Source organism: Budorcas taxicolor, chromosome 5 (genome assembly GCF_023091745.1).
Source record: "Budorcas taxicolor isolate Tak-1 chromosome 5, Takin1.1, whole genome shotgun sequence".
Lineage (NCBI taxonomy): Eukaryota > Metazoa > Chordata > Mammalia > Artiodactyla > Bovidae > Budorcas > Budorcas taxicolor.
Genome location: NC_068914.1, coordinates 71,352,545 through 71,379,496, shown reverse-complemented (window position 1 = coordinate 71,379,496; position 26,952 = coordinate 71,352,545). Strand labels below are relative to the sequence as shown.

Below are 26,952 nucleotides of genomic sequence, written 5' to 3'. Positions count from 1 at the left end.
GACAAACCCCAAGGTATCATCTGCTGTTATATCCTCTTTAGACTAAGATGGTAGCTTTGGAATAAGGAAGAGCTGGATGTGAATCCTGGGTCTGCCACTGCACCAGCGGTGTAACTTCAGGTAAGAGACTAATATGAGTGAGTATAAATGGAAGTAATATCTATTTCATGAGAGAACTGGGAAGATGGTTCAGTGCCTCATATAAAACAGGTACCCAATATATATTGCTACCCTTTATCTCCAAAAGGATAGATAATTAGGATAACTACACTGTTCTCAAGAATTTTTTTTGGCAAGACTGGTTGTCCCACAAAGGCTGCTCACTCATTTGTCTGGGCCCCCCCGAACATCCAGAATGGGGTTGTAAAATTATAAACAGTTGAGACACTCATTACATGCAGTTTACTGACTGACTGACATTGTTTAGGTTGTGAGCCACTCACCTAAATAGCCTTGAGTCTTTTTCTGTAGTGCTGTGACTGGGCAGTCTTTATGAGCTAACAGTAGCTGTTTCAACTGAGCCACCTCATTGCGTAGTAATGTGACTTCATTCTGAGGAGGAAGGTAAGAAAAGAATATGAAGAAAATTCATGCTCTACTCTTGAAGCCCCAGTGACTATCCTCAGAGTGAGGACAGAAGGCTGCCTGGATTTTCTCCTTCACATCTAGAAAAGATCCAGCAAGGATTCAGACAGCCCAGGGCCAATATGGCCACAAATTCATTGACAGAAGCTGCTTACAATGATAGTAGGAATTTTACACAGAAAAATTACTCCTTTGTAGGGTAAATATGATTGCACAAAAATTAATAATACATAAGCCTACTTCTAGGAATCTATTTAACAGAGCTATTTACTCAAGTGCATACAATGTACACTGCAGCACTGCTGTTCTGGCAAAAAATTAAAAACATTATAAATATCTGGATCTTATAACAAAACTATGGAATGCTACACTGTACAGCTATTGAAAAAAATGAGGTAGGTTCTCTGTATACATGACTAGATCTCCAGAAGATAACTGCTTTGTGTTAAAACAGATATATAGTCCCTCCATGGCTCCCCTACAAAAGCTGAAAAATGAAAAAAATATTGGAAATATATATAGATCTGGTAGGTACAAACTTATCTACAAGAAACAGAATGAGACTGGGAAAGACATACTGTAGAGAGACTTTATTTTTAATCTATACTTCTGTGTGTGTATGTATGTGTACACTACATATATGTTATATAAATATATTACCTTTGAACTGAATATTTTTTAAAAATCAGAAGAAGGGAAAAATATTCAAGAAAATATCTGGATTATAACTGTTCTATTTGTACTTGTGTGGTTTTTTCTCTTCTTTTTTTAAGTGAAAGAAAGCTCATTCGGGGAAGAAACACACTTCATAGGCAGAGTTAGGCCATCTCAGAAGGTCAGAGAGGCCTTTTTTCTTTCTTTCTTTTATTAAGCTGCATTATCTGGACAAATACTTTCCCTCTAGGTGTTCCACTACCAGTCAGATTTTACTGATGATTTAAGAGAGCACCCTGGGGCACTTCATTTATTTTCCTTCATCCAAAAGGGTCTATGGATGACTCATTCTGTAGCAGACTTGGGATTAGATGGTGAGTGTTCTTTCCAGTCCCCAAGGAAGAGATTTCAAGTCTGACTGGTAAGACACTCTTTCTGTATTCTTCCTGGCATATGTTCTGAATCCATCTTAATTTAAAGAATTATCATCTTCTACTATATTGTCCCACTTTCTCATGATTCAACATCACTTTCCAGATTCAACAATGCTAATAAGCACCCAGGACCCACTCACACTCAGCTGAATGTTCTGAGAAGTGAGTTCCTCAGCCTTCTTCTCTAGGGAGGACACCCACAGCTTCCGCTTTTGACGGCAGCGGGAGGCTGCAGCCCGGTTGCGCTCCAGAAAGCGCTGTCGCCGCTCATCTGGGTCTTCATCAACCGTGCGCCGACGTCGGCCTCCAGTGCTAGGAGTGGGTTGGGCTGGCGAGACCTGTTGCCCAGAAGGAAGAGGAGTTACTTGAAGGGAATGTCAATCCTTTCCAAATTAAACCTGACGTAAGATCTGGCAAAGATCTGGTTAAAGGATCTACCAGCCTCTGTCACCACAGCAAGTCTCCTCGCTATGTCCCTTAGCTTCTCTTCTGCAGTAGTTCCTCATTCTGCCCCCTGTTTCCTTTCAGTCTTCTCAGTTCCATACTTAGACAAACTACAGTTCAGTTGGAAACTTTGATTATTTCTGAGACAGACAGACAAAAATGAAACTAGGATCATTTTTTGTTTCTTAACAGTAAATATGGTGGGCAGGGAAATTATAATCAGAAGTGTCAGGGGAACTTTCAGGGAGACTGTGGAATGAAAAATTGGAGAATTACTGATTTGGCCAAGCAAAATAGACAAACAACTGCATGCTATAAGTTTCAGAAAAGGAGAAGAGAATTTACCATCAATGAGATACGAGCTATCATGGAGATATATGAATTAGCATTTTTTTTTTTTTTTTTTTGCTGTACCACGAGGCTTGAGGGATCTCAGTTCCGTGCTGCTGCTGCTGCTGCTAAGTCGCGTCAGTTGTGTCCAACTCCGCGCGACCCCATAGATGGCAGCCCACCAGGCTCCTCTGTCTCTGGGATTCTCCAGGCAAGAACACTGGAATGTGTTGCCATTTCCTAAACCTGGGCCGTGGCAGTGAAAGCCTGGAATCTTAACCATTAGGCCACCAGGGAACCCCTAGTATATTCTTTTTATTTATAATCAGTTATTAGTCATCCTCAACAATGGCCCTGCTTCCTGCTTTGTTTGTTCTGTTTGTCTTTCAAGAGAAAAATATTTTCAAATCCCTTTACAAATTGGTGATTTAAGACCATCTTTTTTTTATTTTTTAAGGTTCTTCTTGAACTTATTACAATTTAGCTTTTTTAAAAAATGTTTCTTTGGTCTCGAGGCATGTGGAACTTAGCTTCCAGACCAGGGATCAAACCTGCACCCCTTGCATAGGAAGGTGAAGTCTTAACCACTGGACCACCAGGGAAGTCCTCGAGACCATCTTTTTTTTAAAAAAAATATTTATTTATTTTTGGCTGTGCTGGGTCATTGTTGCTGTGCGTGGGCTTTCTCTAGTTGTGGTGGTGGGGTCTACTCTCCAGTTGCTTTGTGAGGGCTTCTCATTATGGTGGCTTCACTCGTGGAGCATGGGTTCTAGGGTACTCGGGCTTCGGTGGTTGTGGTGCACGAGCTCCGCTGACCCATGGCATGTGGGATCTTCCCAGACCAGGGATCAAACTGGTGTCCCTTGCATTTCAAGGTGTATTCTTAACTATCGGACCAATAGGAAAGCCCTTATCTTTTGTTTTTAAACTTAAGGCTGATGTCTCTTGTTTCTAAAGCACTTTTGAATCATCTTCCTTTTCTGTTAGCTGGTATGTATTCAAAGAAGAGAGACCAATCTTATAATAATGGCCAAAATTAAAATATAGAAAGGTCAGCCATCTGTATAAAAGAAACTATGTAATGTAAAACAATGCCAAAAATGAATTCTTCCTGAATCTGTTGCTATTAGAGAACATCTATACTGGTAGTTTCCAAATGCCAGAGCTCAAATCAGTTGCATGAGGATAAACATAAACTCATAAGAAAACAGAATCTTATTCTACTTCAGGCCCTACTGAATCATAGTCTCCAGTAATATAGATAATGAAGAGATAATTTTAATTATTCAGATTAATAGTCTCTCCCCCAAAAGAAAAAAAGTGGAGAAGAAATTTCAAACTCATTTTAATGAGCTACAGGCCTTGGGGTTGCTGCTTCTCACTGTACTAAAGGAAGTTTACACAGATTCTCTTGTGATTTTCAACTTGCTCTTTGTCCCGAGCTCACTGGTGCACACGTAAAGACTGGTGATTGAGGAGGAGAATGGGGAAAAGCAAACGATGGATTCCTATTCTCTTATAGGCAACTTAATAATACATGCAGGGAACGGAGGTAAGAGAAAAGACCAAGAGAAACTTGGGAAGAATAAGGAGGAAAGGATTTAGTGGTAACTAAAAATGAAGTCATGTCATTTCCTCAAGGGGAAGCAGCACAGTTTGGGCAAGGGGGCTGCTGCTTTACCATTTTTAGAAGGGACTGGCATCAGAAGGGGTTACAGGAAGGTGGGCAGGCTTAGCTTCTAACAAGAAAACTCAAATGAAAGCTTTCGTTGTTGGCCAAGCTTTAAGGCAGCATATGGTCATTAAATGTTAGGACATGTGGTGGTAACTGATGAAGCAGGTGATGACATCAGGAAAAGGGGATGGGCCAAAGATGTAACTCTACAAACTGATACCAGGTTGTTGTCACCTAACCAGTACAGACAATACGAAACCAAGGCTTACTCGGTTTCCAACGAAACTTAGTAAAACTGAGGTCTCCTTGAAACAAAAGAATTGGGCTTCTAAAGTAGATCTCTCTGGCTTTTTTAAGACTTTAATTTCTCCTGATAAAAAGAGATTAAATTGATAAGGAAAAAGTGTTTTTCAGGGTATGTGTTTGTTTACTGAGCCATCTTAATGCTGTGACATCATATTTTATTAATATATTGTTAGTATCTGATTTTTGTATAATCAATTAAGTTTTTTGGGGGTTGGTGGGGGTTAAGACAGGAGAGACTAGAGACTTTGTTGTATAAAGTAGCTTGAAATGAGGTTCTGTCACATTTTAGAGGGCACTGCAGATAGAGCACTCACATGTAGAAATAACAAAAAAGCAGAAAACAGAAACTGAGACCTCCTCTGTGGCAGTTCTGCATTACCCAGTCTGCTTGCACTCTGTCTAACAAAAGGATGGATAAAACAGAGTGCATTTTGCTACTGTCACACTGTCAACAAGAAACAAAGTACAAGTTGAAGCCCAGAAGGCTGAAATCCATTCCTCCTTCATTTCCCTGCTCCTTGAAAAAACAGACATGACTTAAAGAGTAATAGCGACAAGCTGGTGCCCCCATCCAAGGGTCTGCTGACCTGTGGCTGGGCAGGGGATGGGGCGTCAGGGTGCTGGATGAGGATCTGGCTTTGCTCTGGACGGGCTGTCACCATGGTGCTGGCAGTCCCCACCACCATTCCACAGCCACCATTGATTGAGGAGACCTGGTGGGTTAGGGTAGCTTTTAGTCTCTGTGGTAAAAGATAAGAAAAAATAGCTTGTCAAGGGTGAGATTTTATTAACGGTGAGAAAAGTGGGCTTAGATTTTATTACTGGCCTTACAGACAAAATTCCCACACTGATTTTCCCTTAACAAAGGGATTAAAAGAAAATGACATAGAGAGAAAGAGCGCACATGACCCCTAAAATACCTACTCGGTTCCCTCACTATCATCCTGGGCACAGTTGGAGGGTGGGGGTTGTTGAAGCGATAGAGTCCAGATGAAAGCTCTACCCTGGAACCTGGCCAGGGGCTGGTTACGCAGTTATTCACCTCTTGGCCAGCTCTCCTGCCCACTCATCCACCCTCCATCTGTCACCCTGGAACTGAAACAGCAAGAGCTCCATCCAAACAATCTGTGCTGCTTCTTTTCACTGCTATTGCCTGTGTACCAGGCTCTAAAGGTGGCAGAGAGGAGATAAGAGTCATGAATCAGGGTCTATTCTTCTCCAGACCCCGCAACTGGGTAGGTCTTTTAGCTCTGCAAGCCCCAGAAGATACCACTTCTTTCAGAAGGGCCAGCATTGCTCCAGGTTGGGATGTACTCACCATCTTGGCTTCTGATGGCATAGGGTGGCCAGAGGGAGAAATGGAACCACTGCTGTTAACTGGTGGGCCAGGGATACCAGGAATGTTGGGCACCATAGACACAGGTCTGGCCAGCTAGATCAAGAGAAGGAAGAAAAATCAGAAGGGGACATAATGCTATTAGTAGGGCAACAGTTTCCCCAAATGAAGTGTTTTTGAGGCTGGCACATTAGGGCCTGTTCTATGCACCCTGCCCATGCAGAAAGTCTGGGAAATACCTTCCCTCATGGAGCACTACAGGATAGGGGATCTAAATCCTTCAGTGCTGTGACAGTTTCTATGGGAAAGGCTGAGGCTGTATCTTGAGGAAAGTGGTGGGCAATTTGTGAGGTACTTAGTGCCAAGTGAAATAAGCCAATCAGCAGGCTGGCAAGATCAATTCCTAGACCAGGAGCCAACGGTCCAGATGAGCCTTTGTCTAGTGTTCCATAGTGCTGGACTGGCAGAGGTTAGTGAAAAGTATGGGCAGGCTGCCACGCTCAACTAATACAGACCAGAGCCCCTGCTTCCCTGGGGCTCATGTGTGTTTATGAGCATTCAGGTGGAAGGGAGGGGTTCGTGTGTTGCTGGGTTGGCTGCCCCAACTACAGAGCTCACCGATATAACAGAAGGCATCTGTACTGGAGGCCCTGGCAGCACAGGCATGGTCTGTCCATTAGCAAGATGCATGACGAGAGGGAGGGAGCCGGTGGGAGACCTAGAGGAGACGCGAAGTGAAATGCTCACAATACAGACCCTTTTGCCAATGATCTTCCTCCTGTAATTATAGCAGATTTGCCAGTCTTTTCTAGTTATGGTAACACTGTAAAATGTTGACACCTTCATGATGGCAGATAAAGCAGGACATGCTACTTACCTTACCTTATAGATGGAGAGAAATGGCAAGACCTTTACACCTTGCAAATTAAGCAAACACCACTGAATTCAAGTGGGTGGGAAGCTAACTATTGAGTTTAGAACAAATAAATAAACATTCCTACCACTGGCATGTATAAATTCTGTGCTACCTTAGACAAGGACTACTTCTACCAAAGTTGCCATTTTGTAAGGCTGAATTATGTCATATGATAGCCAAATCTGAGTAAGTTACTCCTGTTCCTTTCCATGTTTTGTTCTACTGTCTAAGAAGGAAGCCAGCCCTTTGTATTTTTCTTAATGGGTCTAGAGAACAATAAGCTTTCAGAGGCTGAAGCCTGACAACAACCTCTTAACCCATGGGTACCTGGAGACAGGATCTTAAGTCATCCCATTAGGAAATCTGCATGGGCCATGCTAGGAGTGAAGACAAATAGACAGACAAAATTAGGAATAGCAAAGACCAAGAGCCTTAACTGGGACTGAGGGGAACAACCAGACTTAAAAAAAGATGACTTACTGGGTTTCAGCCCCTCATTCAGTAGTTCCTCCATAAACTTCTATAACATTGAGGCCAAGAACTAAATATATACTTCCCTGTGTGACCTCAACCATTATAATGAACTGCCTAAAGTTCAAAGGATTCTTCTTTTAGGCTGAATAAGTATTAAACCTCCAAATTAAGGAAGTACACGCTCAAATAAATACTTGCTTGGCTACTAAAAAGGTAAAGAAGATTCTGTTTATGGGGTTAAAAAAATTCATTTTGAGACACAATCTCAGTAACTTATTTTCCTTGAGAATTCAGAAACAGTCTCTATTTTATAAAATAATTTCATACAGAGCAAATAGATTCAAGCTTTGCTGCTTCTCCCTGCTCTCTATACTTACCCCAGTTGCCTGTTGGATGGGGGAGCCTGTGTGATGACGGAGGTTGGGGAAGGAAGGGTTGGGTGAAGTGGATCATAGCCCAAATGGAGAGGCAGGGAGCCCGGGCGTACGATGGTAGGCGTGGGAGTAGAGATCACAACAGGCTTTGGGGCAACATCCTGGCGAGAAGAACCAACAGATCACAAAATGCTTTAACGGGCTGCTTATAGGGAAATACAGGGCTGGTAAAATTCAGTATAAATTTATTGGAAAGAGCACTCAGGCTGCTAAGGTAAATTGTGACCTGATTCCATGGTGATCATGGACTCACACCTCACTAACCCATTCAGATGGAATGCTGAGTTAAGACCTTTGGTTATCGCCCTTCCAGGGATAATGGCAATATGAGTGGGATGACAGTTGGAAGACCACTTGAAATCTCTGTAGAAGCATTACAGTATCACATAAATTCTAAGGAGTGATATAATTTTTGTTTGTTTTGGGGCCATGCTGTGCAGCATGTAGGATCTTAGTTCCCTGATCAGGGATTGAACCTGCATCCCCTGTAGTGGAAGCATGGAGTCTTAACCACTGGACCAAAAGGGAAATTCCAGGAGCGATATAATTTTTCATAATCCAGGTACTTTCATCCTAAACTTGATGCTCAAGTGTCTACTGATCTCTAATGGGAAAAAAGTATAAGACTGGTGATAAGGCGATCCGGTATCTCCTATAGACCCCTTAAAAAAAGGACTACGGAAGTTTGAATAATGACCATATTGTGATAAAACAAACTGCTTCCCATTGTTAACCCATTAGGACCTTAGAATGCCAGTGCCCATAGTGGCCCTGAAAACATCTCTAAGCAGCCTCTAGGACCTGGCTGCTGCTGGAAAGAGGAGGAGGGGAGGATAGCTACAATGTTTATGGAGGGGATAGTTTTGAGATGTTAGCAAACTAGTTTTGGAGGAAGGTTAAGATGAGGTACAGATGCTCTATCCACAGTGGATACTAAATAATAACCACAGGTAGCACAGTAGAGACTGGAAGGGGGCATAAGGAGACTCCTGAGGTTCTGATAATATTTTCAAAGTGTTAGTTACATACACTGTAAACTTTGTGAAAATTCAGTAAGCTGTATACTGACAATTTATGTGCATTTCTGTATGTGTACTATATTTAAATAAATTTATAAAAAATGATATCTCACAAAGTGTTTGCTTTAAAAAAGTAACACTAAGAATTCTCATAAATATTCCCTTTGAATCACTTAAAAATGTTCCTCTGGGAAGAATTTTTTTCTAAATGGTTTAATGTTCAATTTATGAATCATGTGAGTTTTCATTTTCACTTATTAATTGAAGTAGTACAACATATATGATCTAGTACAATATACATAAAGTATATAAATTTAAAGGATAAAACAAAAATACATATGTAAAATAAAAACAAAGCCCATTTTTAGCACCCCAGAACATTCTCCTGTGCTCCTTCCTAATTCATACCTTCCCTCAAGAGGTAAAGGGTTTCCTCCAATTAAAAATAAATAAATTAAAAAAAAAAAAAAGAGCTAAAGAGTTGAAGATGAATTCTATCGTCTTCACATAGTTTTGTCTCTTCTTTACTTTTTCTTTTTGGCTATATGGCATGTAGGATGTCAGCTCCCCAACCAGGGATCAAACCCATGCTCCCTACATTGGGAGCTCAGAGTCTTAACCAATAGATTGCCAGTGAAGTCCCAGTTTTGCCTCTTCTTAAATTTGATGTAAATGGCTTCACATGGTATGTACTTTTGTGTCTGAAATTTGTTTTGTTGTTGTTCAACATAATGTCCACATTGCTGTATATCATTAGTCTATTCTTTTTTTAATGCCATGTGGTATTCCATTTTAGAAATATACCACTATTTATTTATTCCCTTGTTGAAAGACATTTGGACTGCTTCCAGTTTTTTTACTATTATGAATATGAATTAAATTGAAGAAAGTGGGGGAAACCACTAAACCATTCAGGTATGACCTAAATCAAATCCCTTATGATTATACAGTGGAAGTGAGAAATAGATTTAAGGGACTAGATCTTGATAGATAGAGTGCCTGATGAACTATGGATGGAGGTTTGTGACACTGTATAGGAGACAGGGATCAAGACCATCATCCCCAAGAAAAAAAAATGCAAAAAGCCAAAATGGTTGTCTGAGGAGGCCTTACAAACAGCTGTGAAAAGAAGAGAAGTGAAAAACAAAGGAGAAAAGGAAAGACAGAAGCATCTGAATGCAGAGTTCCAAAGAATAGCAAGGAGAGAGAAGAAAGCCTTCCTCAGTGATCAATGCAAAGAAATAGAGGAAAACAAGAGAATGGGAAAGACTAGAGATCTCTTCAAGAAAATTAGAGATACCAAGGGAACATTTCATACAAAGATGGGCACAATAAAGGACAGAAATGGTAGGGACCTAACAGAAGCAGAAGATATTAAGAAGAGGTGGCAAGAATACACAGAAGATCTGTACAAAAAAGATCTTCACAATCCAGATAATCACGATGGTGTGATCACTCACCTAGAGCCAGACATCCTGGAATGTGAAGCCAAGTGGCTCTTAGGAAGCATCACTATGAACAAAGCTAGTGGAGGTGATGGAATTCCAGTGGAGCTATTTCAAATTCTAAAAGATGATGCTGTGAAAGTGCTGCACTCAATATGTCAGCAAATTTGGAAAACTCAGCAGTGGCCACAGGACTGGATAAAGTCAGTTTTCATTCCAATCCCAAAGAAAGGCAATGCCAAAGAATGCTCAAACTACCACACAATTGCACTCATCTCACACGCTAGTAAAGTAATGCTCAAAATTCTCCAAGCCAGGCTTCAGCAGTACATGAACCATGAACTTCCAGATGTTCAAGCTGGTTTTAGAAAAGGCAGAGGAACCAGAGATCAAATTGCCAACATCTGCTGGATCATCGAAAAAGCAAGAGAGTTCCAGAAAAACATCTATTTCTGCTTTACTGAATATGCCAAAGCCTTTGACTGTGTGGATCACAATAAACTGTGGAAAATTCTGAAAGAGATGGGAATACCAGACCACCTGACCTGCCTCTTGAGAAATCTGTATGCAGGTCAGGAAGCAACAGTTAGAACCAGACATGGAACAACAGACTGGTTCCAAACAGGAAAAAGAGTATGTCAAGGCTGTATGTCACCCTGCTTATTTAACTTCCATGCAGAGTACATCATGAGAAATGCTGGGCTCGAAGAAGCACAGGCTGGAATCAAGATTGCCGAGAGAAATATCAATTACCTCAGATATGCAGATGATACCACCCTTACAGCAGAAAGTGAAGAACTAAAGAGCCTCTTAATGAAAGTGAAAGAGGAGAGTGAAAAAGTTGGCTTAAAGGTCAACATTCAGAAAACTAAGATCATGGCATCTGGTCCATCACTTCATGGCAAATAGATGGGGAAATAGTAGCTGACTTTAGTTTTTTGGGCTCCAAAATCACTGCAGATGGTGACTGCAGCCATGAAATTAAAAGACACTTACTCCTTGGATGGAAAGTTATGACCAACCTAGACAGCATATTAAAAAGCAGAGACGTTATTTTGTCAACAAGGTCTGTCTAGTCAAGGCTATGGTTTTTCCAGTAGTCATGTATGGATGTGAGAGTTGGACTATAAAGAAAGCTGAGCCCTGAAAAATTGATGCTTTTGAATTGTGGTGTTGGAGAAGACTCTTGAGAGTCCCTTGGACTGCAAGGAGATCTAACCAGTCCATTCTAAAGGAGATCAGTCCTGGGTGTTCATTGGAAGGACTGATGTTAAAGCTGAAACTCCAATACTTTGGCCATCTGATGTGAAGAGCTGACTCCTTTGAAAAGACCCTGATGCTGGGAAAAATTGAGGGCAGGAGGAGAAGGGGACAACAGAGGATGAGATGGTTGGATGGCATCACCGACTCAATGGACATGCTGCTGCTGCTGCTAAGTCGCTTTAGTCGTGTCCAACTCTGTGCGACCCCATAGACAGCAGCCCACCAGGCTCCCCCAACCCTGGGATTCTCCAGGCAAGAACACTGGAATGGGTTGCCATTTCCTTCTCCAATGCATGAAAGTGAAAAGTGAAAGTGAAGTCGCTCAGTCGTGTCGACTCTTTGCGACCCCATGGACTGCAGCCTACCAGGCTCCTCTGTCCATGGGATTTTCCAGGCAAGAGTACTGGAGTGGGTTGCCATTGCCTTCTCCGCAATGGACATGAGTTTGTGTGAACTCTGGGAGTTGATCAGGGAGTTGGACAGGGAGGCCTGGCGTGCTACAGTTCAGGGGTCGCAGAGTTGGACACAACTGAGTGACTGAACTGATGAATACAACTGCTATGAACATCCTTATATACTTCTGTTGGTGGATATATGCACTGATTTCTCTTCCATACAGACTTAGAAGTGGAGTTGCTGGGTCAGAGAATAGGTGTAATTTATATAAATCCTCTAAACAACGAACATTTATTTAAACATAATCAATCCTTCTGTATCACACTATGTTTATACAACTATCATATCAAGGCATCATCTATCCATCACAGTTTCAGATGACTCTTGGTGAGCAGCTTTACCTTCTCCTTACGTGGTGGGGAGCAGGGGCTAGAGGCAGGGCTGTCAGGCGGGGATGAGTCCACCTCCACTGGCTCCTCTTCTTTGATTCTGATGTCTGGTGTAGAAGGCAGAGACATGTCAAGGGGCCCAGAAGCAGCCTGTTAAAAGAGAGAAATGAGCATAGTTCAATCCCATGATTCCCTTCAGGTTTAATTTATATCTTCCCAGTTAAAAGATGAGGGAATATACTTCTAAGAAGTTCAATCCTTGGTCAAAGCACCAAACCAAAAGTCAAAGAAGTGTGGAACCCAGGTTTTCCAAACAACTCCGGCCAAATCCTTTAACTTCTCAGGGCTTCTGTTTCCCAACTATAAAATGAAGTTATTTACACCTGTCTCACCATGGATGCACACTGATAAAGATTCTGAAAGGAGGGGGAAAAAACCTTTAAATGCCTATGAAGACCCTGAAAGGAGAAAATTTAAAAAAGCTGTCATTTATCCATCAAATACTATGATTATTTTTCAGGAAAGCACAACGATTCCTGAATCCAGTGCCTTCCTATTCTCAACCAGCTCCGTTGGCTACTAGAGAGCGGTGAACAGTTTTTCTGCCCATCAGAATGACTAGATTACCCAATTATCAAAAGCAAATTAAATAAAATTGGCTATTAAAGTACTGTCAATGAAAGAGGGAATATCTTTTCTGGGGAACTCTATATGCTTGATGGTGTTCTCACCCCCAAATCTGGTGCTAAAGGCTAGAAGTTAGGAGGATAGGGTTTTGGGGTAACAAAGAAAGGAAAGGCTAATCGTTTGATCAATGAAAGAAACTAGAACTTGGTCCTAGGGGCAGGACTGGAGAAAACTAGAAGGGAAAGAGTACTTTTCTGGCAGTGGTGCAATCACCTCACAGAACTGGGGAGCCGTAAGTGGCTTTGAAGAGAACAATAAACCATCTAAGATGACCCTGATACTGCACAACAGGGAAGCTGGCATTGCAGTTCAGTTTCATGACAAAGTGGATTCTTTGTTCTATTCTTCCCACATCCTAGGCTTCTTAGTGAAAGAGGAGCTTGTTTTTAATTTATCCCTTGCTATTTTAATCAACAGAAATCCTGGTATTTGAGTGAATTGAAGATAATCTGGTATCTACTACATTTGAGAAGGTGGTAATGGTTCTTTCTCTCCAATCTGATAAGGATGAGCAACAGCAAAGATGGTTTCAATTTCTGCCCTCATTTTTTTCTACACAGATGTCAGGTCCAAGTGGGCTAATTCTTGGATCCCTGTAGTCAGAGGGCGGTGGGAAGGAGAGGCCTCTTAAGTAAATACAACCACAAGTTTAAAATCTCCTAGAAGCATCTCCTAGAAAAGTTGTGGTTCAGAGAAGTTTTGGGCTCATAAAACACTCCTGGGGATAATTTTCCACAGAGCCTATGCTTCTCATCAAGAAGAGGTGAAGACCACTCCTGACCAAGAGATGCCCAGTGAGTAAAGGCCTGACTATGTCAACTGAGCTAAAAGGGCAGTGGAAAAGACTTGGAGCCTTTAAAAGGAGGCTAATTTTCTTGAATTTCCCGATAATGAGTTTGGTTTCAAATCCTTCACAACCTGGTGGAAACAATTGGACTGATTTCTTTGTTTGGGGTGAGGAAGAAATGACAGAGGGGATGAAATAGAGAAACTGTAAGATAAAATTATACCACATAGATTGTAAGCAACTGATTGATAAAAAGAATGATGAACAGACCACGGCAAGTTCTGCCATTTGAAAGGAGAACTACAAATATATGCCACTGAGTTTCCCCCCACTTTCTTTTAATATGTGGGAGATAACAGGAAATGAAGATGAGAGAAAGCTATAGAACTTGGAAAGACCCCCAGTGATAGGAACACTTCATTCTTATAATTTAAGATGGATGGAAAAATTGTGCACAAACTCTTTTGATTTACCTGCTGATAGCTTATAGCGAATGGTGTTGGATTTGTGGCCTCCAGAGGAGAGAATTTCGATCTGGGGCCAGAGACAAGGCTTGATCACTCAGAGCTTTTGTGTAGCAGAAATTTTATTACAGTGAAAAGAGACAGCTTCTGACATAGACATCAGAAGTGGGCAATGAGTGCCCCAATCACTAGTTTGGGTGGGGCTTTAAGGGGATGACAGAGGATGAGATGGCTGGATGGCATCACTGACTTGATGGACGTGAGTCTGAGTGAACTCCGGGAGTTGGTGATGGACAGGGAGGCCTGGCGTGCTATGATTCATGGGGTCGCAAAGAGTCGCACACGACTGAGCGACTGAACTGAACTTATATACTTCTTCAACTGGTACCAACAATAGATCAAAAGAGTATCTTAAGGTTGTAAAGGTCTTATCAGACCCACTACCACAACATAATCTTAAAATAATAGGATTAGTCAGAAGGTTTCTGTTAATGAGAAACATGTCTCCAAGAAAGATACTTTGTTGTTATACAATAATTATATACTATATACAGAGCTTAAGGAAAAACATACCATTGAGCAAGATATGCTGTTTTGTTGTGTAATCCTTAGCTCTGGACTTAAAGAAAGCTGGTTTCAGTAGAAGCAGACTGTTGCCTTGACAACTCAGAGCTTTCCTCAAGGGCCCTGGCCTCCTTATCAACCTACCTAAGAATAAGCTCTCTCACTGCTATCTCCCTCTTAGAGGGAAAGAGTCCTCCCTGGAAATTTTTTCTTAAGTCTTGGCTTTCCTATATTCTGATGGGATTCCACGTCTCACTGCACCATGCAATTATGGGAGGTACACATGTTAATGTGTATATGTTCTGAAATAGAGATATTAGAATTTTTTCTGAATTATTATGGAACACATATCTGATTTTAAGTAGTGACTAATAACCCAGAATTATAATTCTAAAATAGAGTAAACTTTGACTTTTTCTTTTGCCCCCAAACCCCTTATTCCATGGGAACTACTTTTCTTTGACTCTGCTTCTTGAACTATTTCCTCTGATCTTTCAAATTAAAGGATTCTCTAGGGATCTTGAATATAAAGGTTAAAATCAGGATCACAGCATCTCAGAATCTGAAGTGATTCCAATAGTTTAATCCTCTCCACAATATCTATCCTAAGAGACCTCCATATAATTGGACATACCTTGTGATAGCTTCCTATCCTGGTCCTATTTCTACTTCTGGGCCACAGAGAGTAAGTTTAACTCCTCTCTTACACAAAACTCTTCAACTATTTGAAGACTGCAATTTTGTTCCAATAAGATTTCTTTTCACACTTCCCTGGTGGTTCAATGGTTAAGACTCCATGTTCCCACTGCAGGGGGCACGGGTTTGATCCCTGGTTGGTGAACTAAGATCCCAATGCCACTGCTGCCGCTGCTGCTAAGTGACTTCAGTCATGTCTGACTCTGTGCAACCCCACGGATGGCAGCCTACCAGGCTCCCTGTCCCTGGGATTCTCCAGGCAAGAACACTGGAGTGGGTTGCTATTTCCTTCTCCAATGCATGAAAGTGGAAAGTTAAAGTGAAGTCGCTCAGTCATGACTCCTAGCGACCTCATGGACTGCAGCCCACCATGGGATTTTCCAGGCGAGAGTACTGAAGTGGGTTGCCATTGCCTTCTCCCCGAAATGCCATTGGGTGGGGCCAAATCAAAATAAGAAAATAAAACAGGAGACAAGTATGATCCTTTCTATGCGATAAAAAATATATACATGTGTATGCAGGAAAAAAAATAAAAATAAAAAATAGCAGTTTCTTTAAATGTTCCCAAAGTGACCTAATTTCTGGTTCTTTCACCATCCTGTCTGATCTCCTTTGAAAGGCCTTTAAGAACATCCTTTCTTAAGCTTAATGTCTTGACTATTACTACAGAGTTACTTGGAGGTAGGAGTTACATATACTGAAACAAAGAAGAGTCAAAATTCAGTAAATGTCTACTGATTGGCTGACTGAATAAAACAATCCAGGTAAGAAGTCTGATTAGCGCAGAAAAGAGTGGGATTTGGAAACAAAACCCATTATATAACAAAATTTGAGTAACATATTCAGAACAAAAATAATTTAAAAAATAGATTACTGAACAATGTCCACTAGAAGGGCAAGAAAACTGGTTTTTGATGAAGACCCAACACTTGTGCTTATCCATCACCTGGACCCCCTAAAGACTTGAATAGCTAACAAGGATAAGTGAGTATTATCTGGTTCTATAGAACCAAGCCCATAATTTGTTGTTTTAACCAATTATGCAAATTATCCCAGGGCACAGTGCAAGTTGCCTAGATCTGCACACCACCAGTTTTTTAGCAAAAGTCCCGCCTCTTGCCTTTTTTTCATCTTCATCTGCAGCCTTTTTGAATTCATGTTCAAAGGAGCTAGCTAGTTCATTGAAGAGTCCCACCTCTTCACAGTTCTTCAGGAATCGAGTTGGAGTAGGAGTTTGATCTGTAGACATGAAAAGAAAAGGAACCTTTATTTTAGCTTTGATCTGAAATTAAAACTAGAGAGCACATCAAGAACACATTTTTATTCTTCTGTTTGGAAAGAATCTCTGTGTTCAGGCAAATTTTGCTTTTATGGAGCACTAGTCAGTAAAGATTGGTGTTAGGCCACCAGAGGGTGTCTGTGCTGTGTTGCCTCAAGGCCAGCAGAGGGACGACAAAACAATGTTTCGTTGTGTGACTATCTATGTAACCACCTTTCTCTCAGAGGCGGGTTTCAGCTCCCTCACCCCCAAAACAAAACAAAACTGCTCACCCAGGTGAAGTCTGTGAAACTTTTAGGTTGGAAAATCAAGTACGGTTAAGAGACATTTTCTCTTTACACTTATTCTCTGCTAGGTCTGAAGTGAGTAGGTGTAAGCAGATGGACACTAAAATCTGATGAGAAGAGACTGAGGATCAGATGGCTGAGTCTACTTGCTAAAGCTACCAAGTAAGAAATGGGGCCTTGTTTTTCAGTTGTCACTAAGGTAAGAGTCTGCTACCTTCTTGAAGGCATTCCAGGCACATCTAGGGGCTGGGGAACAAGACAGCAAGATCGTGAGCTAGAAAAGGAAACTGCAAACAATAGACCTCACTGCACGGAGACCTGGGACCATGCACGTGGGACCTGCATGGAGAGCAAATTCCGGAAACCAGGATATTTGGATTTAGATTTGCCAGCCAAAATATCCTCTCAGAGGCTGCACAAATCTTTCCTCAGCACACTGCCTCTGCCCTTGGGAAGAGGAAGGCTCTGGGTAACCCACGGGAAGTTTTCAAGCGACTTGAATTTTAGATTTGAGCTTCTCTCTCCCCATCCTGTTTTTCTAGTTTTCCTCTCTTGCATGCTAGGTTGCTTCGGTCATGTCTGACTCTTTGTGATCCTATGGACTGTAGCCCGCCAGGCTCCTCTGTCCATGGGATTCTCCAGACAAGAATACTGAAGTGGGTTGCCATGCCCTTCTCTAGAGAATCTTCCTGACCCAGGGATTGAACCCATATCTCTTATGTCCCCTGCAATGACAGGTGGGCTCTTTACCACTAGTGCCACCTGGGAAGCCCCTTTTCTCTTTTAGGTCAGTTGATTCTTGTTCTCTGGTCCTAACTCGATTATGATGGTTTTCCTTGCGGTGCTAATCACCTCGGGGATTCATTTCATATTCCAAACCACTAAACCGAATGATAGGGATAGAATGATATTTAAACAATATTTTAAGGAGTGAGACCTGGGGCTAAAATCACTCTTCCTAGCATGATCAATTGGGAATAGTCCAGTGGGATTTTCCATGGAAACAACGTAACTTTTTTTTTTTTTTAATTTAAACAAAACCCCTTCTGAATCAGAGTGTTTGGAAAACTTACCACTAACCTCCCAAAATAGTTTTAAAAGGTTCTCTGGCAGCTTTGCTTGGCCAACGATAAAGCCACTTTCCCTCCATCCCCGGGTGAGTGGAGGTAATATTCCCTTATGCTTAACGAGTACTTCAGTAAGGGCACATAAAAAATCACAACTCAAGTGGAACAGGACGGGGCAGCTAAGGGCATGGTTACAGCAGAAGAGGGCCTTTTGGATCTCTGATCTGAGGCTCATATAAACTTTTTCCATTCTTGAACAAACAGCCAGAAAATGTATATAAAAAACCCTTAGCTTACTCTGATGATTCCAGAGAAATCAACAGGTGTTTATTGAATGCTTTCTGTGTTTTGCTGCTATATGTATAAACTGTGTGTACGTTTAGGGGAGGGGGAGAGGGAGAGATAGAAGTATAGGAGTTTGGGCCAAAAAGAAGATATGGTTCTTGCCATAGAGAACTAAGAGGATGCTTTTTAGTTGAGGAAATAAAATTAATTTATATAGAGAGTATTACAGTATACAAAAGATATCTGCCATGTATGGCAGAGAATAAAACTGTTACAGAAATAAAGACAAATTAATGGCAGAGCAATTAGGAAAGATTTCAAGAAGTGGGACTTGAGCTGGGCCTTAAAGAATGGCTTCAGAGGGTAGATGAGAGAGAAGATTAGTAGGCTAAGAGGAGTCAGGCAGGTGAAGGCACAGAGAGAAGCAGGTATGGGCACCAATACATAGATGAGGAGAAAAAGGTATGCGCAGGTCAAAAGACAGTCATGTTAGGGAAATAAGTTGCATTTAAAGATGGGCAAATACCACAGGGCAAGGTTATAGAAAGCTTGAAAACCCAAATAAAAATAGCCTTAAAGTAAGAGAAAATAGAAAGAAAACGACAGATTTTGAGCAGAGGACAAGAATTTCACCAAGTCTGGCTTTTCAACAGAATGCAAGATGGATTAGAATGAGAGACCAGTCAAGGAGGCCAGCTAGGAGACTATGGAGGAATTCAAGCACACTGATGGTGGATGGCAGGAAGCACAGAAAGGAATACAACAGTCAGAATTGAAGAAAGAATAAAACAATATAAGATTTTGAGAATATTGATATCACTGAATATCAAAGCGGAGGAGCTGGTTTTGGGGACAAGGAATTTCTTAACTGACAGTCACTGACACGAATATCTGAAAACAGAAATACATGTGAGGTACCAGGTCTTAATTTGGAGATATGAGAATCACCAGACTAGATAGGATAGCTGAAATGTGCAATGAATGCTCTGAATGCTCTGAAACAGAAGGCAAAGAATAACCCGGAAACATTTTATCTCTTTGGGACCGTCCTGTATCATTTTCTCTCCCTACTCATGGAGGGTGGCATAGGCATTTCCATGCATTTGGAATAACCTGTCCAGCTTGATAACTCTGCCCCAAATTTGGTGTGTGTATAGTCATTAAGCTGTGTCTGACTCTTGGCAACCCCATGGACTGTAGCATGCTGGGCTTCCTTGTCCTTCACTATTTCTCAGAGTTTGTCAAACTCATGTCCATTGAGTCGGTGATGCCATCAAATCATCTCATCCTCTGTCACCCCCTTCTCCTCCTGCCCTCAATCTTTCCCAGCATTAGGGTCTTTTCCAATGAGCCGGTTCTTTGCACCAGGTAGCCAAAGTTTTGGACCTTCAGCTTCACCATCAGCCCTTCCAATGAATATTCAGGGTTGATGTCCTTGAGGATTGACTGGTTTCATCTCCTTGCTGTCCAAGGGACTTTCAAGAGCCCCAAATTTACCTCTTTCATAAACTTCTTCGATGAATTTCACTTAATAATAATTCTCTGAGTACCGATACTGTTTTTATTATTCACTTATACTTGACTTAAAATACTAAAATTTTTTCCATATATATAGGCCCCAACAATAAATTTAAGTATGTGTTGCTCACATACATGTTTATGTCCTCTCCACTCTTCCAAGGACCTTCCCCAGGCTTTCTCAAGGATCATTAATGACAATATCCCCAACTTAAGTCTTTTTCCAGGAATTACAATCCACAAGCTCCCAGCAAAGTGCCTGGTACACACAGTAGATATTCAACAAATAATAAGGTACAGGAGATCTATAGGGCAAGCCCCTTCCTTCATGTACAGAACCAGCACTTTGGCTAGTAGTACTTAGAAAGATTGGGCTCCTCAGGTGATGCAGAGGTAAATAATCCACCTGCCAATGTAGGAGATGTGGGTTTGATCCCCAGGTTGGGAAGATCCCCTGGAGGTGGAAATGGCAACGCACTCTAGTATTCTTGGCTGGAAAATTCCATGGACAGAGAAGTCTGGCGGGCTACAGTCCATGCGGTTGCAAAGAGTCGGACATGACTGAACACAAGCACACTTAGAGAAATTGTGCCTTACCTGAATTATTAACTGATACAATACAATAATCATCACTAAATTCTCCATTGGTTAAACGTTGAGATAAGCTTGCTTAACTCAGGCTAAATCAGAACCCCTCGTGGTATCAAAAGAAAGAGCCCACTTTGTCTGCCTGTCTAGCTGAAAACGGCATGAGAGAACTACTGCACTGTTTGAGAGGAGCTGCTGAGAATGCTCCCTTGAGAATGGCACAGGCAAGCGAAACAGTACCTAGAGCAACCAGTGAGAGGTTCCAGGTCACCCGAACTGCCTTAGAAAAGTCCCACTGACTTAAGCGTCCTGTTTGCCCTCAGTGGTGTCCGCAGTCACAAAGGGAAGTTGAATTCACGAACTGACAACCCGCCTGCTTGGGGGAAAACTGACGCCCAGTGGAAGAGAAGCAGCCAGGCTAGGCCAGCTTCCTTGCTTTCTTTTGTTCACCCCTTCACTGTGGGTAGGGAAAAATGTCAAAGGCATCTTTTGTCTGCAAATCTTCCAAAGTCTTAAAAAGAAGGCAAGGAGGGAATAGACTGAAAACAGCTAAAGACAAAAACTTCAACACACCCACCTCAAAAACCGCAGAACCCAATCTTATATTAAAACCTGAGAGAGTGGAGGGCACAATAGAAACTTGGGAGCTTTTAGTGTTCCTTTCTCCTGATTAAATGCAGATCACATAAGGGCTCTTAATGGGAGAAGGGGAGTACAGCTCCCAGTACATCTGGTCCCTGGTATTAATCTTAACTGTCTGGTGATATCAAGGCACGTGGCTTCTGGGGCAGCAAATACCTGCGATGATGACTGAGTCAGTTCGGGCTGGGCCAAATTTCAATGTCATCTCATGCTTGTGTTTATGAACTGCCAGGTGGTCCTCGTTTGTAAATCTCTGAAACGAAACAGAAACAGAGATGTGAAAAAAAAAAAAAAGTGACTCAGTGCCCTTTTTAAAATGTCCTACCAAACATCCTACAGTAAGGTTGGTCCCTGGAAAGAGGGACTGGAGAGGGGATGGGAAGAAGAAAAAAATGGAAATGATGGAAAAGGAGAGGAGATGCATTAAAATAGAGAAAATAGGAAAGGAGAAATGAAGCACTAGAAATCTGGAGGAGAGGGGAAGGGGAAGACCGTAGCACCAACTGCTCTGTAATACCAGGTCCAAATGAGAGAAATGGACAGATTGTTGGTGAAGTGGGATCCAGGCAGGAGGTTCCAAATGAAAAAAACATTAAGGCTAGCTCGTAACAAGCAAGGGGAAAATAATGTTTAATAATGACAATAAAGAAAGGAGAAGAGAAAGGCTGGGTACTAGTTGGTCATCACGAAAATATAGAAAATTCAGAATGAAGCTCTCCATGGTAGGGCTGAACTGGACTATTTATGAGGGGGCTAACAGAGAGATAAATTATGCAGGATTAGGAGAACCATTTAACTTCCTGGCCCCTACAGTGCTGCAGCAGGCGCCTGCCCAGCTATTTGGCTGAGGGTTTTAATGAGCCAGGATGGAGCTGTAGAGGACAGAGGCCCAATGGCCAGAAGTAATGGCACACACCAGCCCCATCGGCCAAATGCTGTCTCCCTTCATCGGGCAGCCCGCCTGGGCTCCATCAGCCATAAAGGGGCCAGTGCAGTGCTGTTGACTACATAATGGTAGAATAAAAATGCAAGCAAAAAAAAAAAAATTTTTTTTTTTGTTTGTTAGGGTAGGGAGAAGCCTGTAGGCAGGATGAGGGAAGGGAAAAAGGAGATGGTATGGAGATTTTATTTATTTAGGGGTTTGGTGAAAGGACAATGAAAATGTGAGGCTAGGTCTGCCTCAGTTTATGACTAAGTAAGACAGGGTTATTGGACAGTAATTTATGCTCCTCCCTTTCTTTAGAAGGGGGTAGTGAAGAGAACAGATGAACAGCAGTAATTCAAAAGAATGATACCCTCAAAATTCCCTTTGAGCCTGCCTGGCCATGTTCCTTCATTAAAACATGCCTGCAACACAGTAACAGCTTGGATGCTGCAGTTTTCCACAGCTCTTTCACTAGCCAGGCTCTGAAACATGGTTCTATTTGTCTTTTTGTTTCTAAAAATAATGATTGGTTAGTCCTCTTTTTTCAATCCCATTAGTTGGATACACATTTCCCACCAAAACTACTCCTTTGGCTGTCTATCCACAGCTCTTCTTGACTTCAAACCAGTCAGGAGTTGGCTCCATCCTAGCACCTATCCAGGCAAGAAAGCAAAACTGAACTATTTAAATTTCTTTATTTTACCTAAAAGCAGCTTTCCCCATATTTTCTCTAAGCTCTATCATAACTGAAGCTTGAGACCTAAAATCCTTCCAGGCTAGGCCTACAAGCCTGAAGGGTAAAGGGAATTTTCAATTAAACATATTAAGACTCAAGAAGTAAAACAGTCAAAAGAAGACTGCCTTAGTTGTTTCCAATGGATCCTGGACAAAACTGAATAGAGTGTGTGGATATTTAGCCAAGAACTTTAGTTTTCTCCATTGTTGGTTAACTTTAGGCAACATGGACATTGATTAGTTATCATAGGCATCAACTTTTTCAGTCACAGATTTTTCCCTAAGGAAAGGATGGAGAGAGTGGGAAACGGGGGAAAGAGTCTTTTAACCATGGGTATGACATTTCTAGGTTAAACAAATCAGTGCCGAAGGTTTGGGATTGCTGGGTATTTGGTAAAAGGAAATGAGCAGAACTAGTCTATGAAAGAGGAAAAACAATCACTTTACAGGGACAGGAAGAGTAGCAGATTAGGGTATATGTTTTCAAAATGTACTGGTGATGTTATGACAATCTTTTTTTCAAAAATACATTTATAGGTACTTCAAGGAAATTTTCTGTAGGTAGTCTAAAAAATTTGGCACAATGTTCTAGAATACACAAGAATGACTTTCAAGCAGAAAAGTCCTTTTCTACTATCAGAAATCTAGCTTACCCAGAACTGCTTGGAGAAAGATTTTAAATTTCCAGGCTTTGCTCTAGTTAGGATCATTTAGTATTTTAAAAGGCAACTCCCCTTCCTGTTACAACTTCTCTGCATAGCTGTGATCTGTTTGTTCTCTAGTTCTTGTTTCTCTCTGCTACACAACCCCATTCCCTTCATATCACCCTATTCCTCTTTCAGCGGTTTATTTTTTCCAAACCAATAGCTGGTATCTGAAGAGACCTGAACGTGGCTAAAGGGATCTCCCACCCATCAGCATCTCATAGGGTTTTGAAAACTGTGACCATAGGAAAAAAATTACATCTTCGTTTTCACTAAATTCTGAAATTTAGCATTCCTAATTCATCAGAAATTGCACATATTCTCATATTACATTACAGTTATTATAGGTATCTCAGAATAGCCTTTCTACTCATCACTATTTCAAAATTATGATAGTCACCAGACCTGCCACTAGAACTTACAGACAGTATTATGCTTAAAAAAGCACACGTGTTATCAAATATCTTAAAAGTATTTTGGTAACTGTATATCAAAATAATCACTTCTTTTGTAATCCTATGTCTTATTTTACTGATTTAAAAATATTATTCTAAGGAGGGGATCACAGGCTTCATCAGACAGCCACTGTGGGTTATGACACTACAAAAACTAAGAATCCTTCTGAATTAAATCAGATGGTACGCTTCAGAGGAGGAGTGAAAATGACAGGAGGAGGAGCTTAAGAAGCAGGACACTGGCATGCTTTGGCTCCAGTCATCTCTCCCTGCCGGAGTGAGGAAGAGAATAAAAGTTTACTAAAGTTTTTTTTTTAATGAAAGAGTGTTGCGGTTTTTTAAATTTCTGGTTGTGCTGGTATTTGTTGCTGCACACGGGCTTCCTCTAGTTGCGGAGAGTAGGGGCTACTCTAGTTGTGGTACACGGGCTTCTCTCGCTGTGGAGCACAGGCCTCAGGCACACGGGGTCAGTAGTTGTGGCCCAGGGGCTCATTAGAGATATGGCCTGAGGGCCCCAGAGCACCAGCTCAGTAGCTGTGATGCAAGGGCTTAGTTGCTCCATGACATGTGGCATTTTCCCGGACCAGGAATTGAACCCATGTTCCCGGCATCGGCAGGTATATTCCTGTTTGCCACACCACCAGGGATTTTTTTAAAATCAAAGTGAATGTCAATCTGGCTATTATTTTCATTGTTCCTTATATTCTCTCTTGTTATATTTAAGAGTTAACTCAAGAATTCTCTGCAGTGAAGTGTCAGTTGCTCAGTTGTGCCTGACTCTTTGCGACCCCATAGACTGCAGCCCACCAGGCTTCTCTGTCCATGGGATTTTCTAGGCAAGAATACAGGAGTGGGTCTGCATTTCCTTCTCCAGAGGATCTTCCTGATCCAAGGATTGAACCTAGGTCTCCTGCACTGCAGGCAGATTCTCTACCAACTGAGCTATGAGGGAAGCCTCTAGGTGAATCTTGAACCACACGCTTAAGGAAACCATCCCTTTAAAAGCAGTTTCTCAATTAAAAAGTCTAAAATTATTAAGTGATAAAAATTTGACCTTATTAAAAATAGATTATTCTATTGAATTAATTAAAATGGGTAGAGGGATTCCTTAAAAGGATCTCCTTTTTGAATTATTGCCCATTTAAAAATCCAGCTCTCTCATTTGTTAATACAGTTAGTGAGTCTTCCTTTGTTCTTTGCTCTTACCTATTACTAATGTTTTGGCAAAGAGCCACTCAACTTAGGGAATATTCACTTTGGTTGTAGAGTAAAAAATGATAATTTTCAATAAATGTGTAGATATTAACCATCTCCAAGACAACTGAGGGTTGATATTATTCAAAATTGGACTGAAGAATTTAAGTTATACTGGATCACGAAGGCAGTTTATATGCCTTGGGAGAAGATGTAAATAGTAACACAATAAAGTTGAGAGTCTTATTTGCCCAAATAAATGAATCAGGACAGCCTCTTGGCATAAATGGGAGAGGGAAAGTATTATGTGCTAATTTGTTACCATAGCTAGAGACCAAGATGACTTAGATTTGCCCTATCCAAAGACCCGGGTTCGATCCCTGGGTCAGGAAGATCCCCTGGAGAAGGAAATGGCAACCCACTCCAGTACTCTTGCCTGGAGAATCCCATTGAGGGAGGAGCCTGGTAGGGTACTAGTCTATGGGGTCGCAAAGAGTCGGACACGACTGAGTGACTTCACTCACTCAGCCACATGTGGTTATTGAGCACTTGAAATGCGGCTAGTTCAAATTGAGATGTACTGTCCTGTACTGTGCACACAAGGGTTTCCCAGGTGGTTCAGTGGGTGAAGAATCTGCCTGCAATGCAGGAGACACAGGAGACATGGGTTCCATCCCTGGGTCAGGAAGATCTTGGAAGAGAGCATGGCAACCCACTCCAGTATTCTTGCCTTTAGAATTCCATGGACAGAGGGAGCCTGGTGGGCTACAGTCCATAGGGTCGCAAAGAGTTGGACACGACTAAAGAGACTTAGCACCCATTCTGGATTTTGAAGACTTAGTATGAAAAATGAAAAAGTGAATGTAAAATATCTCAATTTTATTTTGATTATATGTTAAAATGATATTTTGAATATATTGGCTTAAATAAAATATATTATCAAAATTAATGTCACTTGTTTATTTTTACTTTTTAATGCGGCTACTAGGAAATTCAATACTACTTATATAGCTTGCATTTTGTGACTTGCAATACATTTCTTTTGGAGAGCTCTGATCTAGATAACATGCCTGAAGATCTAACAGGAATTTTAATCATGTGCCACACTTGATATTTTTTTTCCCTCCAAATTAACTTTTTTGGCCTTACTGCACAGCTTGTGGGATTTTAGTTCCCCCACCAGGGATGGAACCCATGTCCCCTGCAGTGGAAGCAAGGAGCCCTAACCACTGGACTGCTAGTGAAGTCCCAAACCTGATTCTTTCCCCTCAAACACTTTTCCTCTAAATACAGTTTACCCTCTTTGGTAGTGGTTCTCAAATAGGGGCAACTCTGCCCCCCAGGGGACACTTGGCAATGTAACAATTGCTTATTACAACCCAGGGAACGCTACTACTTAACTATAGAGGGCAGAGGCCTGGGAAATGCACTGGACAGCTCCCTAAAACAAAAAATTATCTGACCCCAAATGTCATTTGTGTCTGCTGAGAAACTCTGCTTCAAGATAACAGGGAAAAGAAAAAACAAACAAACAAAAAGGCTGTTTTTTAGTTTCCTTTGCCAAACTGCCAAACACATGTTTTTGGATGTGAAACTTGGAAGGAAAAAAACACAGGCAGAAAACTCGCAACCTCATTTCAGAAAATGGCTGATGTACTGCCAATCTGCAAATACTTAGGAGAGGGAAATTAGGAAGATGAGACAGAAGGCACTGTAATTGGGAGAAGAACAGACTAAATGCAGTTCTCATGCACTGCCTTGTTAGTAGCAAAGCTGCTGCTGCTAAGTCACTTCAGTCGTGTCCGACTGTGCGACCCCATAGACGGCAGCTCACCAGGCTCCCCCGTCTCTGGGGACCAAAAAAGCAAATCGGCTATTTTTCTTTTTGGCTATTTCGGATTTTCACTCCTCAACAGAGGAAAAAAAAATATCAAGAAAGGAAATTTTCTTAGTTTAAAAAACATAAAAGAGACTA

At 41.4% G+C, this 26,952-nt stretch overlaps 1 protein-coding gene across 1 annotated transcript in view; it reads right to left on the bottom strand.

Annotated features, from left to right (window-relative positions):
* LOC128047338 (cyclic AMP-dependent transcription factor ATF-7) overlaps window positions 1-26,952 on the bottom strand; it is a 96,610-nt gene that overhangs the window by 11,045 nt on the left and 58,613 nt on the right. Inside the window, exons 3-11 of the mRNA XM_052639482.1 lie at window positions 21,121-21,217; window positions 16,419-16,537; window positions 12,113-12,250; window positions 7,532-7,689; window positions 6,383-6,482; window positions 5,747-5,860; window positions 5,016-5,168; window positions 1,814-2,011; window positions 444-552 (exon numbers count right to left, since the gene is read on the bottom strand). Of these exons, the coding sequence (XP_052495442.1) occupies window positions 444-552; window positions 1,814-2,011; window positions 5,016-5,168; window positions 5,747-5,860; window positions 6,383-6,482; window positions 7,532-7,689; window positions 12,113-12,250; window positions 16,419-16,537; window positions 21,121-21,217 (1,186 nt within the window). The remainder of the gene's footprint in view (window positions 1-443; window positions 553-1,813; window positions 2,012-5,015; window positions 5,169-5,746; window positions 5,861-6,382; window positions 6,483-7,531; window positions 7,690-12,112; window positions 12,251-16,418; window positions 16,538-21,120; window positions 21,218-26,952) is intronic.